Raw genomic sequence first — 14,397 nt, 5'->3', positions numbered from 1 at the left:
TTGCCATTGCCATTGAACCGCTAGCTAGTTGCATACGTATGTCCCCGGACATTGTAGGCATTAAGGTTGGGAGCCATGTTGTTACTATCGCACTATATGCTGACGACATGCTTTTATTTCTTAATGATTCTGAGAATTCGTTACTCACTATGTTGCAGTTAGTTAATCATTTTGGAACTTATTCTGGTTTACAGATAAATTGGAACAAGTCCAATATCTACCCCATATCTGGTGTTCTCCCTGATGTGACGGACTCCTCTTGCCCGCTGCAGTGGACCCTCCAGTTTAAATATTTGGGGATTTGGATCTCTCCTTGTCCGCAGGACTATGTTGCGTTAAATGTGGAGCCTGTGACACGTAATTTTAAAAAGAAGGCTCACCTGTGGAAGAAGCTTCCTCTCACTGTGATGGGCCGTATTAATTTATTTAAAATGTCTATCCAACCCAGGTATCTGTATGTGCTGCAACATTCTCCTGTGTACATACCTAAAAAAGTTTTTTCCTCTATTGACGGCGTATTGAACTCTTTTGTTTGGGGAGGCGGGGCGCCTAGGGTGGCTATGAAGGCCCTGGTTAAGTCCAAATTAGATGGAGGTCTTGGCCTCTCTAATTTGAGACTATACTACTTGGCCTCTCAGCTGGTTTACCTTTCTTGTTGGCTCCTGGATGCAGGTGGGGACACATTGTTGGGGTTCTATGCCGAGTGGGTGGAGTCTCCTCTCTCTCTACTTCATTTTTTGCTATCTGGCTCTACTCTCTCTGGTCTTCCCCCTATTCTTAGACAGGCTCTTCTGGTCTGGCGATTGGCGCACATCTTTTTTGACTGGCAAGACATTGATACTGATACACCAGTGTGGTTTAATGCCTCTTATAGGGAGCTACTGCCCCTATCCTCGGATACTTTATGGCGGCGGATGGGAGTTACAACATTTGCTCAGCTTTATGATAATGGTATTCTTAAATCATTTGAGCGGCTACGTGGCGACTATGCTGTTGCTAATACTGCTTTTTTTCACTACCTCCAGCTGCGTCATGCACTGCAGGCGCAGCTGGGTACGGCCCCCTTAACTATATCGGTGTCTCCAGTCGAGAAATTGCTCCTTTCGTTGGGGTCCAGGGGAAAATTCTCTTGTGAATCTGCCACCTTTTGTCAGGCGACTCCCAAGCCTTTTCACAAAGCGCATTCATTTCATGAGAGGGGGGAAACTTCACCTCAGGCCTTTTCCCTTTAAATAAGCAAACCCCTGTGTCAGGAACAGCAGGTTCCTCAGAGATATGTAAAACATCTTTGATAGCTACAATCATGTACTGAATACTCCTAACAACCCTCGGATGTAAGGAAGCCTCATTGAAATCGACATCAGAATCAGAGTCCGTGACGGTATCTGTATCTGCCATCTGGGTAAATGAACACTTTTGTGATCCTGAGGTGGTCTGTACCTGAGATAAAGCGTCCTCCATGGATTTTCTCCATGTTTGTGTCTGAGAATCAGATTTATCCAGCCTCAATAAAGCCACATTTGCATTCAGTGTACTCAGCATATTTACCCAATCAGCAGTCGGCTGTGCCGACAGTCCTTCCCAAATCCCTCTGCGCCCCCAGTAACAACCTCCAGGGAGGAACACTCAACCTCAGACATGTCGACACGTAGTACCGACACACCCACACCAGCCAAAAACAAGGGGACAGACCCACAGCTCACACCCCAGCGACCATATACTACCATAAAATATATGTGTCTAGCGCTGCAATATATTATAAAAAGCACCAAAATTCATGTTTTGCTCCCCTGTTACTTGAAGGAGCTTGGAGGTCTGGGCAAGCATCTCTGCAGCGGCTGTGGAGAGAAAATGGCGGTGGTGAGCTGTGCGGCTAAGCCCCGCCCCTTCCCGGCACGCTGTAGTCCCGCTCAATTTTAAATTTTTTATACTGGCTGGGGTATGGGATTCTACGTTCTGCCAGTCCAGTGAGCCTCAGTAACTGCTGCCCAGGGCACACTCTCCTCCACTCTCCTCCCCCCCCCCCCCCCCCCAGCGCCCTGTGAGTGCCGTTGGTAAAGTGTGTGGGAGCATGGGGCGCAGCATGACCACTGCGCTGTACCGTTACTGAAGTATTCTGCCGTCTGAAGTCTTCGGTTCTTCTAATACTCACCTGGCTTCGGTCTTCTGTGAGGGGGGTGACGGCGCGGCTCTGGGAACAAGCAGCTAGGCGAACCAAGTGATCGAACCCTCTGGAGCTAATGGTGCCCAGTAGCCTAAGAAGCAGAGCCTTTAACTAAGAAGAAGTAGGTCTCACTTCTCTCCCCTCAGTCCCACGATGCAGGGAGCCTGTAACCAGCAGGTCTCCCTGAAAATTAAAAAACCTAACAAAAGTCTTTCTAGAGAAACTCAGTAGAGCTCCCCTAGTGTGTGTCCAGTCACTCCTGGGCCCAAAGTCTAACTGAGGTCTGGGGGAGGGGCATAGAGGGAGGAGCCAGTTCACACCCAGTAAAAGTATTTTTAGTGTGCCCATGTCTCCTGCGGATCCGTCTATACCCCATGGTCCTTTTGGAGTCCCCAGCATCCTCTAGGACAGGCTTTTTCAACCAGTGTGCCGCGACCAGTTGCAAGGTGTGCCGCGGAGCCAGAGTAGCTTCCTGCACCTTCAGAGTGAACTGTTGGCCCAGGCTCTTCTTAGAGGATCAGTCGTGCTCTGGCTGTGACGTATGCCTTGAAGACGCGGCGGTATAATATCATAGGTCACGGCAGCCACGTCTCACCACCCAGCCAACCCACCCGCATACACATCTTCCAGTTCCTGCCTGCATACACCGCTTTCCTTGCCCACCCACATCCACACCTGCCCACCCGTTGCTCAGTATTCGCAGCGCTCCACTATCAACCCCTGCCACTGAGGGCCAGGAAGGAGGACAGCTAACCGGTAGGGGAACAATAGGATTTATGTAGGGAGAATAAAGATTTATGGGGGGAACAATGTGAATAATTCATGTGGGGAGTAATAGGATTTATGTGGGGAGCAATGTGATTGTTTTTAATGTGTAGGCCAATGTATGTGTGGATTTTTTTTTACTATGAAGGCCAATGTGTGTTTTTTGTTTTTTTCTGTGGGGAACCGATGGTGCGCCTTGGCAATTTGAAAATATTGTTCAGTGTGCCGCGAGTAAAAAAAAAAAAAAAAAAAAAAAAAAAAAGGAGGTTGAAAATCACTGCTCTAGTACGTAAAAGAAATATAATTTTCCGTCTGGACAAAGGGCAGGTACTGTAGCTGCCGTAAAGCTTCTGGGAGGAGGGGTTGGCTAATCATTTAGCACAAATTTTCACACTTTTCATTTATTTGGGCTACAGCTGAAGAAATTAAGAAAGCAACCCATACATGCAGGATGCGTTTAGGATGGCAGTGGTCATGTGACTGACACCAGAATCCCAACACCAGGGATTAGGCCTGGGATAATTTGCCCTCAAGGCACCCAAACAGTCCAGGTTTTAGGTATATCCATGGCTCAGCACAGATAGCTAAATCAAATTGACTGAGGTGATAACTAAGTCACCTGTGGCCAAGAGTGGGTAAAGTTAAATCTGGACTGTTGGGGTGCCTGGTGGACCGCCTTTGAGAACCTCTAGGTTATGCCCATGTTTGGATTAAGGGGGGTGGGGTGAATTACGCCAAGCACCACTCTCAAGGGGCCACCAACACCTTTAATCAATGCTCTCAGTGCAAGCCAAGCCAGGCCTAGATGGCTGTGCACTGCTAGCCGTGTTGGAACTTAACAAACCCCCCCCCCCCCCCATAAAAATAAAGGGTATGCTTAGTTTACCACAGGCTCCTGCTGTATCGCTTACAGCATCTACAGAATCCCCATTGCAATATGGGACCAGCAGCAGCCTTTCTGCCTCATTCAATGCTTGGGTCTAACTGTCCCTGCCACTGCCAGGTCATATCAACTATTCAAATCCCATTTTATCTAAGTATATGTATTTGTGCCATAATTCCTAAAGTTTGATCCCTAGAAGTGTTTGCTGACCACCTGCTCTAGTTATACCTTCTATTTAGGCTGTGTGACTTAGTGAAAGCAGTCAGATGCACGCAGAGACAAGAGGGTGTATATAGGAAAGCCTTTGTATGACGTATTACAGGAGCAATATTGGTCCATAACGGCATGTGCGCACAGGTGATATTTGTAAGAAAAGCAAATGCAGTCGAGCACGAGTGGTGTTTACATGTTTATAAAATGCTCTATTTTACAGTTGTATTTTACAGAATAATCATTTGCAGCAATAACACACCCTCCATGGGCCTTGCCTACAGGTAATGCACCCGATAAAATGAAGGAACGGTCAGACCCTGATTTTGCCATGTCACCCACCAATACATCTTCATCAAGTAGCTTTGTTTTTCTAATAAACTAATATAACTAACCTACAAAACAAATGCTCTGTCAGGACCCTCACCTCACTTCCGTTGAGAAGAGCAGCTGCAGCAAGACATGAGCAAAAGCTCAAGACATCGTTGTGTGAATAAATGAGAGCACTACAAAAATATAAAGGGAACCGGTTTTCTTGTCATACCAGAAAGTTCTGATTTACAAACCTATTGTGAGCACTTAAACAGTCTTGTCAGGCAACAGAATAAAAACCATTATAAGACATTAAATGCACTACATTAAAAAAAAAAAAAAAAAATATAGATCCAAAGACCAAAAAAAAAAAAAAAAAAAGAATGAAGTGGTTTGTCACCAGATCTGACTTCAAACTAAACTAATCTAAAATGGTAGAACAGACACGCTGTGGAGACAACATACTGTACAAGTGATTTGTTTTTACAGTCTAGTAAAGATAAATCATAATCTCAAATGTTCTCTTGGTAACCATTTTCTGTTCACGTATCAGCTCGGATTGGTGTTTGAGTAAGCAATGCTTTTGGTAGCAGCTGTCCATCAGTTAAAACCAATAAATAATAAAAACAAAACAAAACACCACAGTCCTGTTGGAGCAGCAGGAGCCGTATCACACAAAAAGGTAGGAGTCACCACTCCAGGTCCACTGGGTACTCTCCCGTGAGGCACGCGGTACAGTGGCCATGGGAAGAGCTGTGCGTCGTTTTGCCATTTATCCCATTTGGCTGTTCTTTCAAGGATTTAATGCCCTCCCGAACTGCAGACGTCAGTCCTTCCACGGAGAGGTAGACCACACTGTCTGCACCTGCCATGCATAAAGGAAATAAACTAGAATCAGATACTTCTTACGACACAATTACTTGTAAAAAAACAAATTCTCATGAGACAGAACATTATATGCAACACAATTAGACTGTTATGAGCAAGGCTTACTCACCGATGTGACCTGCCAGGTCACTGAATTCTGGACGGTTTGCAATCAGCTCTTCTTTTGTAGGAATATTAATCCCCATGTAACAGGGATATTTTATTGGTGGGGAAGCCACACGTATGTGAACCTAAAAAAATATAGCCAATTAATAGAATATAGAGACCATGGAAAAAATAAATAAAAAAAAATACATAGAAGAAATGCCACAATTTACAAACAGACAAGAGACAAGTTTGGGTCCAGAGTGTGCAAGTAGTTTTCTAAAAGTATATTTGTAATGGAAGTATTTGCTAATCAGTTTACTTCAGGTAAGACTTTAGTTGGTATCTTCAGAACTACAAATACATAAATCCATCTTCATACATTTCAGTGTTCGTTGGAACATGTCACGAGGACTGGTTTAGTGGTTACACAAATGTAATCATTCTGATGGATTCTGAGGCTGCATTTTACAGTGACATCCAAAGTTCTAATTTAGCTGTACACCCCATTGGTCACTGAAGAGCCACATAGAGTAAGCCAATGAGCTCAAACATAAGACTTTATGGAAAACAGCAAACTAAACCTTACCCACAATCACACATTCATGTGCTGCTCATGGATTATATGTCACATACAGTATCTCAAACAATACTGCATTATAGCAGCCCACACTCATGAACATGTGCAGGACTAATGTTTCTCATGTAGATGTACTTAGGTCTATATATCAGGTCTGACACTTCCAGAAACAGATAATTGTTAGTATAATTATTTTGTCTTCCATAGAGTTCCAGCAAGCTCTCACCTCTTTTGCGCCAGAATCCCTCAGCAGTTTAATGATGGGAGAGATGGTGTTTCCCCTCACAATGGAATCGTCTATTAACACGACTCTTTTCCCCACAAAGTTATCGGAGAGGACTCCAAATTTTTTCGCTACGCCAAGCTGCCGTAACCTCATATTTGGCTGAATAAAGGTACGTCCTACGTAACGATTTTTGCAAAGTACTTCTACATATTTAATGCCACACTATGAATGAAACCAAATGATTCAGTCAGTCGATTACATAGAGAAAAAAACAAACAAAAAAAAAACCTTGAGGCGACCTAGATTACCTTCTCGGCATAGCCAAGAGCTGCAGGCGTGGCAGATTCGGGTACAGTGCTAACCAGGTCAGCCTCAACTGGGGCTTCAATAGCCAGCTGCTGACCACACCTCCGTCGGACTGAATACACCATTTGTCCTGCGAGAGAATGCAGATTAAGTTTCAACAGTATATCATCGCTACAGAGAAGAAACTTAAAATCAATACGAATGCTCTAATTTTATACTCGCAGAATATATGACCCGCTTTTCCAGCTGTTTCGCGGCAGAGCTCATAAATTAGGTTTGCGAAGTCTACAACATACAAAGCGAGGCATCCACATAGACCAGAGGTTTAAAGAACCAAATCAAGCCAAGAAGATACCTTATGGATTCTCAGGTTGAGAGGCTTTATAATCTGTTAGTCAAAACCAATTAAATCAGGGAGCTATGGCGATGTTAAAAACCATAATGTTCTTTTGAAGAATGCATTCCTGTATGAATAATGTACAATTATAGCTATTGATATTAAGCTATAACAAATTATAAACAGAAGCGAAGGTTACTTTGCACAAGTATTCATCAGACCACATAGATCCAGTTCATCAGAAAACATACACATTATGACACTTTTTTGCCAATGAGCCATATAATATAATATGTTAAGGACCCCTGTTCTAGTGGGAAAAAAAGGAGGGGGGAGAGAATCCTACCTTCAAATAGAGAGTCTGGCCGTGCAAAATATACATATTCAAAAATACAGAATGCAGATGGGTCTCTCTCTCTAGGTCTGGGTACAATGTCTAGAGTCTGCACTCCATCCCGAGCAATCTTCACTATTTCTCCCGGCAGGACTTCCCGGTAATACCTACAGGTGTGCAAGGAGAGGTGAATAAGTACTTTTCCACACAACTGGCACAAATTACAGAGGAATTTGGTAATCTACTATCATTAGCCTCCTTGTTTTTTTTAGCAACACAAAAAATAAGATTTTACTCACGGTAAATCTATTTCTCGTAGTCCGTAGTGGATGCTGGGTACTCCGTAAGGACCATGGGGAATAGACGGGCTCCGCAGGAGACTGGGCACTCTTTAAAGAAAGATTAGGTACTACATCTGGTGTGCACCGACTCCTCCCTCTATGCCCCTCCTCCAGACCTCAGTTAGGGAAACTGTGCCCGGAAGAGCTGACATTACTAGGAAAGGATTTGGAATCCAGGGTAAGACTCATACCAGCCACACCGTACAACTCGTGATAACTATACCCAGTTAACAGTATGAACAACAATTGAGCCTCATTAAACAGATGGCTCAGAACAAAAAACCCTATAGTTAAGCAATAACTATATACAAGTATTGCAGAAGTCCGCACTTGGGACAGGCTCCCAGCATCCACTACGGACTACGAGAAATAGATTTACCGGTGAGTAAAATCTTATTTTCTCTGACGTCCTAGTGGATGCTGGGTACTCCGTAAGGACCATGGGGATTATACCAAAGCTCCCAAACGGGCGGGAGAGTGCGGATGACTCTGCAGCACCGAATGAGCAAACTCAAGGTCCTCCTCAGCCAGTGTATCAAACTTGTAGAATTTTGCAAACGTGTTTGATCCCGACCAGGTAGCAGTTCGGCAAAGTTGTAAAGCCGAGACCCCTCGGGTAGCCGCCCAAGAAGAGCCCACCTTCCTCGTGGAATGGGCTTTGACTGATTTAGGATGCGGCAGTCCAGCCGCAGAATGTGCAAGTTGAATGGTGCTACAGATCCAGCGAGCAATAGTCTGCTTAGAAGCAGGAGCACCCAGCTTGTTGGGTGCATGCAGGATAAACAGCGAGTCAGTTTTTCTGACTCTAGCCGTCCTGGAAACATAGATTTTCAGGGCCCGGACTACATCCAGCAACTTGGAAGCCTCCAAGTCCAGAGTAGCCGCAGGCACCACAATAGGTTGGTTCAAATGAAACGCTGATACCACCTTAGGGAGAAATTGGGGACGAGTCCTCAATTCTGCCCTGTCCATATGGAAGATCAGGTAGGGGCTTTTACATGACAAAGTCGCCAATTCTGACACACGCCTAGCCGAAGCCAAGGCCAAAAGCATGACCACATTCCACGTGAGATATTTCAACTCCACGGTCTGAAGTGGCTCAAACCAATGTGATTTTAGGAAATCCAACACAACGTTGAGATCCCAAGGTGCCACTGGAGGCACAAAAGGGGGCTGAATATGCAGCACTCCCTTAACAAACGTCTGAACTTCACGCAGTGAAGCCAGTTCTTTTTGAAAGAAAATAGACAGGGCCGAAATCTGGACTTTAATGGATCCCAATTTTAGGCCCATAGTCACTCCTGACTGTAGGAAGTGCAGAAATCGACCCAGCTGAAATTCTTCTGTTGGGGCCTTCATAGCCTCACACCAAGCAACATATTTTCGCCATATGCGGTGATAATGTTTTGCTGTCACATCCTTCCTAGCTTTTATCAGCGTAGGAATGACTTCAACCGGAATGCCCTTTTCCATCAGGATCCGGCGTTCAACCGCCATGCCGTCAAACGCAGCCGCGGTAAGTCTTGGAACAGACAGGGACCCTGCTGTAGCAGGTCCTGTCGGAGCGGCAGAGGCCAAGGGTCCTCTGAGATCATTTCTTGTAGTTCCGGGTACCAAGTTCTTCTTGGCCAATCCGGAACGATGAGTATAGTTCTTACTCCTCTCTTTTTTATTATTCTCAGTACCTTTGGTATGAGAGGAAGAGGAGGGAACACATAAACCGACTGGTACACCCACGGTGTCACTAGAGCGTCCACAGCTATCGCCTGAGGGTCCCTTGACCTGGCGCAATATCTTTTTAGCTTTTTGTTGAGGCGGGACGCCATCATGTCCACCTGAGGCCTTTCCCAACGATTTACAATCAGCTGGAAGACTTCTGGAGTCTCCACTCTCCCGGGTGGAGGTCGTGCCTGCTGAGGAAGTCTGCTTCCCAGTTGTCCACTCCCGGAATGAACACTGCTGACAGTGCTATCACGTGATTTTCCGCCCATCGGAGAATCCTTGTGGCTTCTGCCATCGCCATCCTGCTTCTTGTGCTGCCCTGTCGGTTTACATGGGCGACCGCCGTGATGTTGTCTGACTGAATCAGCACCGGCTGGTTTTGAAGCAGGGGTTTTGCCTGACTTAGGGCATTGTAAATGGCCCTTAGTTCCAGAATATTTATGTGTAGGGAAGCCTCCTGACTCGAACATTGTCCTTGGAAGTTTCTTCCCTGAGTGACTGCCCCCCAACCTCGGGAGGCTTGCATCCATGGTCACCAGGACCCAGTCCTGTATGCAGAATCTGCGGCCCTCGAGAAGATGAGCACTCTGCAGCCACCACAGCAGAGACACCCTGGCCCTCGGAGACAGGGTGATCAGCCGATGCATCTGAAGATGCGATCCGTACCACTTGTCTAACAGATCCCACTGAAAGATCCTTGCATGGAACCTGCCGAAGGGAATTGCTTCGGAAGAAGCTACCATCTTTCCCAGGACTCGCGTGCAGTGATGCACCGACACCTGTTTTGGTTTCAGGAGGTCTCTGACCAGAGAGGACAACTCCTTGGCCTTCTCCTCCGGGAGAAACACCTTCTTCTGTTCTGTGTCCAGAATCATACCCAGGAACAGCAGACGCGTCGTAGGAACCAGCTGCGACTTTGGGATATTCAGAATCCAGCCGTGCTGTTGTAGCACTTCCTGAGATAGTGCTACTCCGACCAACAACTGCTCCATGGACCTCGCCTTTATAAGGAGATCGTCCAAGTACGGGATAATTATAACTCCCTTCTTTCGAAGGAGTATCATCATTTCGGCCATTACTTTGGTAAATACCCTCGGTGCCGTGGACAGACCAAACGGCAACGTCTGGAATTGGTAATGGCAGTCCTGTACCACAAAACGGAGGTACACCTGGTGAGGTGGGTAAATGGGGACATGTAGGTAAGCATCCTTGATGTCCAGTGATACCATATAATCCCCCTCTTCCAGGCTTGCAATAACCGCCCTGAGCGATTCCATTTTGAACTTGAACTTCCTTATGTAAGTGTTCAAGGATTTCAAATTTAGAATGGGTCTCACCGAACCGTCTGGTTTCGGTACCACAAACATTGTGGAATAGTAACCCCGTCCCTGTTGAAGGAGGGGAACTTTGATTATCACCTGCTGGAGGTACAGCTTGTGAATTGCCGCCAGTACTACCTCCCTGTCCTGGGGAGTAGCTGGCAAGGCTGATTTGAGGTAACGGCGAGGGGGAGACGTCTCGAACTCCAGCTTGTATCCCTGAGATACCACTTGTAGAACCCAGAGATCCACCTGTGAGCGAACCCACCGGTCGCTGAAGTTCCGGAGACGGGCCCCCACCGCACCTGGCTCCACATGTGGAGCCCCAGCGTCATGCGGTGGACTTAGTGGAAGCAGGGGAGGATTTTTGTTCCTGGGAACTGGCTGTATGGTGCAGCTTTTTCCCTCTACCCCTGCCTCTGGGCAGAAAGGACGCGCCTCTAACCCGCTTGCCTTTCTGAGGCCAAAAGGACTGTACTTGATAATACGGTGCTTTCTTAGGCTGTGAGGGAACCTGAGGTGAAAAAGTCAACTTCCCTGCTGTTGCTGTGGATACGAGGTTCAAGAGACCTTCCCCAAACAATTCCTCACCCTTATAAGGCAAAATTTCCATGTGCCTTTTAGAATCGGCATCACCTGTCCACTGCCGAGTCCATAATACTCTCCTGGCAGAAATGGACATTGCATTAATTCTAGATGCCAGCTGGCAAATGTCCCTCTGTGCATCTCTCATATATAAGACTACGTCTTTAATATGCTCTATGGTTAGCAATATAGTGTCCCTGTCAAGGGAATCAATGTTATCAGACAGGGAATCAGACCACGCTGTTGCAGCACTACACATCCATGCTGAAGCAATAGCAGGTCTCAGTATAGTACCTGAGTGTGTATACACAGACTTCAGGATAGCCTCCTGCTTTCTATCTGCAGGCTCCTTTAAGGCGGCCGTATCCTGAGAAGGCAGTGCCACCTTTTTTGATAAGCGTGTGAGCGCCTTGTCCACCTTAGGGGATGTCTCCCAGCGTAACCTATCTGTTGGCGGGAAAGGGTACGCCATTAGTAACCGCTTAGAAATTACTAGTTTCTTATCTGGGGAACCCCACGCTTCTTCACACAATTCATTTAACTCATCAGATGGGGGAAAAGTCACTGGCTGCTTTTTCTCCCCAAACATAATACCCTTTTTTGTGGTAACCGGGTTAATGTCAGAAATGTGCAACACATTCTTCATTGCCGTAATCATGCATCGGATGGCCCTGGTGGATTGTACATTTGTCTCATCCTCGTCGACACTGGAGTCAGACTCCGTGTCGACATCTGTGTCTGCCATCTGAGGTAGCGGGCGTTTTTGAGCCCCTGATGGCCTCTGAGATGCCTGGGCAGGCGCGGGCTGAGATGCCGGCTGTCCCAAAGCTGCGTCATCGAACCTTTTATGCAAGGAGTTGACACTGTCGGTTAATACCTTCCACATATCCATCCACTCAGGTGTCGGCCCCGCAGGGGGTGACATCACACTTATCGGCACCTGCTCCGCCTCCACGTAAGCGTCCTCATCAAACATGTCGACACAGCCGTACCGACACACCGCACACACACACACAGGGAATGCTCTGACTGAGGACAGGACCCCACAAAGTCCTTTGGGGAGACAGAGAGAGAGTATGCCAGCACACACCAGAGCGCTATATAACAGAGGGATATACACTATACACAAAGTGAATTTTCCCCCTATAGCTGCTTATATCACAATTTTGCGCCTAAATTTATGTGCCCACCCTCTCTTTTTTACCCTTTCTGTAGTGTATACTGCAGGGGAGAGCCTGGGGAGCGTCCTTCCAGCGGAGCTGTGAAGAAAAAATGGCGCTGGCTGTGCTGAGGAAGATAGCCCCGCCCCTTCAGCGGTGGGCTTCTCCCGCTTTTTTAATGAAAATTATGGCGGGGGATTAGGCACATATACAGTTTAAAACTGTATTATGTGCAGTTTGCCATTAAGGTATACTAATTGCAGCCCAGGGCGCCCCCCCCCCAGCGCCCTGCACCCACCAGTGACCGGAGCATGTGGTGTGCTGTGGGAGCAATGGCACACAGCTGCAGTGCTGTGCGCTACCTTATTGAAGACCGGAGTCTTCAGCCGCCGATTTTCTCCGGTTTCTTCCGTCTTCCGGCTCTGCAAGGGGGACGGCGGCGCAGCTCCGGGAACGGACGATCGAGGTCGGGCCCTGTGTTCGATCCCTCTGGAGCTAATGGTGTCCAGTAGCCTTAGAAGCACAAGCTAGCTGCAAGCAGGTAGGTTTGCTTCTCTCCCCTAAGTCCCACGTAGCAGTGAGTCTGTTGCCGGCAGATCTCACTGAAAATAAAAAAACCTAACAAATACTTTCTTTATAGTGAACTCAGGAGAGCCCACTAAGTGCATCCAGCTCAGGCCGGGCACAGATTCTAACTGAGGTCTGGAGGAGAGGCATAGAGGGAGGAGCCAGTGCACACCAGATGTAGTACCTAATCTTTCTTTAAAGAGTGCCCAGTCTCCTGCGGAGCCTGTCTATTCCCCATGGTCCTTACGGAGTACCCAGCATCCACTAGGAAGTCAGAGAAATTAGAGTTAACGAATAAACAAGGGGAGGTCTTGTGCGGAATTTTCTCAACCCTGCCTTTCTCTCCAAATCCAGAGGACACAGTTGTATAATATCACAAGTTAGGTCTGTACAGCAAACTTGCATAAGTGGAGAGAATGCATCTTGTGTAAGCAGTTGTAAAACTGTGCTGATTAGGTTTAAGCGAAAGCCGCAGAGAGACTTCTAAGACCTCATTCAAGTCTTGTCTACAGTTTTGCACTTTTTAGCAAATAAGCCACATATACATATGGGGATACATCAATACTTACTCTGCACCAATTGACAAATAACTGCAAGACTCCGAGGAGACCACCCAGCCCTCTGTCTCCGATCGTTTCTTTTCTAGAAATAAAACACAAATACATTTTATTTTTGTAGTTGTAGTAGTAGATCCTCGTCTCTCATCCACACTCATTACTCGCTCCCGTGCACGATTGCAGGACTTTCTTCGGGCTGCACCCACTCTGCGGAATGCCATACCACGCACAATAAGACTATCCCCTAGTCTCCAAACCTTGAAGCATTCCCTGAAAAAACTCACGTCTTCGGACAAGATTATCACATTCCAGAACCGCTCACTCAACCTTCATAAGCTTTCCTATCCAATTATATCCCCACTGTACAGTCCGCACATATTCACCACATATTCCCTCTTTCTTCCCTTTCCCTTCTTTCTGACCAGGGTTCATCACTGCTGTGATATCATGAAACCCACATAGAACCTTCGCAATCCGGTGGACAAATATGCAATAGATAGCACCTATCCTTGTGTATCCATGTCTATTTTCCTATAGATTGTAAGCTTGCGAGCAGGGCCTTCCTACCGCTATGACTATGTTTATTACCCAGTTTTGTTTTATCATTGTGTCCAATGATAAAGCGAAACGGAATTTGCTGCGCTATATAAGAAACTGTTAATAAATAAAAATATATAAATGGCTATTGTTCGGACAGACTAGAAGCACTGTGACAAAGGTGAAAGTCCTGGCACAGTAGGCACTGAAGCCTGTGTGTTAATCTCACTAGTGACCAAAGCACAGACAGTTTTAGACACGACAACTTGCAGTTTGTAGAAATGCTACACAGTATAAAAATAAAATGTTTAAAATGAGCCAAGCACTACTTCATGTAGCAGACCTGGGACTTAAAAATAATAAGAATTTACTTACCGATAATTCTATTTCTCGGAGTCCGTAGTGGATGCTGGGGTTCCTGAAAGGACCATGGGGAATAGCGGCTCCGCAGGAGACAGGGCACAAAAAGTAAAGCTTTAGGATCAGGTGGTGTGCACTGGCTCCTCCCCCTATGACCCTC

General features: G+C 46.5%; 1 protein-coding gene across 1 annotated transcript in view; it reads right to left on the bottom strand.

Moving 5' to 3' along the window:
* Nucleotides 1–4,208: 4,208 nt before the first annotated feature.
* PPAT (phosphoribosyl pyrophosphate amidotransferase) overlaps nucleotides 4,209–14,397 on the bottom strand; it is a 47,891-nt gene continuing 37,702 nt past the window's right edge. Inside the window, exons 6-11 of the mRNA XM_063920872.1 lie at nucleotides 13,353–13,425; nucleotides 7,102–7,256; nucleotides 6,421–6,548; nucleotides 6,113–6,334; nucleotides 5,332–5,452; nucleotides 4,209–5,199 (exon numbers count right to left, since the gene is read on the bottom strand). Coding sequence (XP_063776942.1) covers nucleotides 5,024–5,199; nucleotides 5,332–5,452; nucleotides 6,113–6,334; nucleotides 6,421–6,548; nucleotides 7,102–7,256; nucleotides 13,353–13,425 — 875 coding nt within the window. The 3' untranslated portion in view covers nucleotides 4,209–5,023. The remainder of the gene's footprint in view (nucleotides 5,200–5,331; nucleotides 5,453–6,112; nucleotides 6,335–6,420; nucleotides 6,549–7,101; nucleotides 7,257–13,352; nucleotides 13,426–14,397) is intronic.

Source organism: Pseudophryne corroboree, chromosome 1, assembly GCF_028390025.1.
Source record: "Pseudophryne corroboree isolate aPseCor3 chromosome 1, aPseCor3.hap2, whole genome shotgun sequence".
Classification (NCBI taxonomy): domain Eukaryota; kingdom Metazoa; phylum Chordata; class Amphibia; order Anura; family Myobatrachidae; genus Pseudophryne; species Pseudophryne corroboree.
Note: the sequence above shows the minus strand (reverse complement) of the source record. Positions and strands in the feature narration are given on the sequence as shown.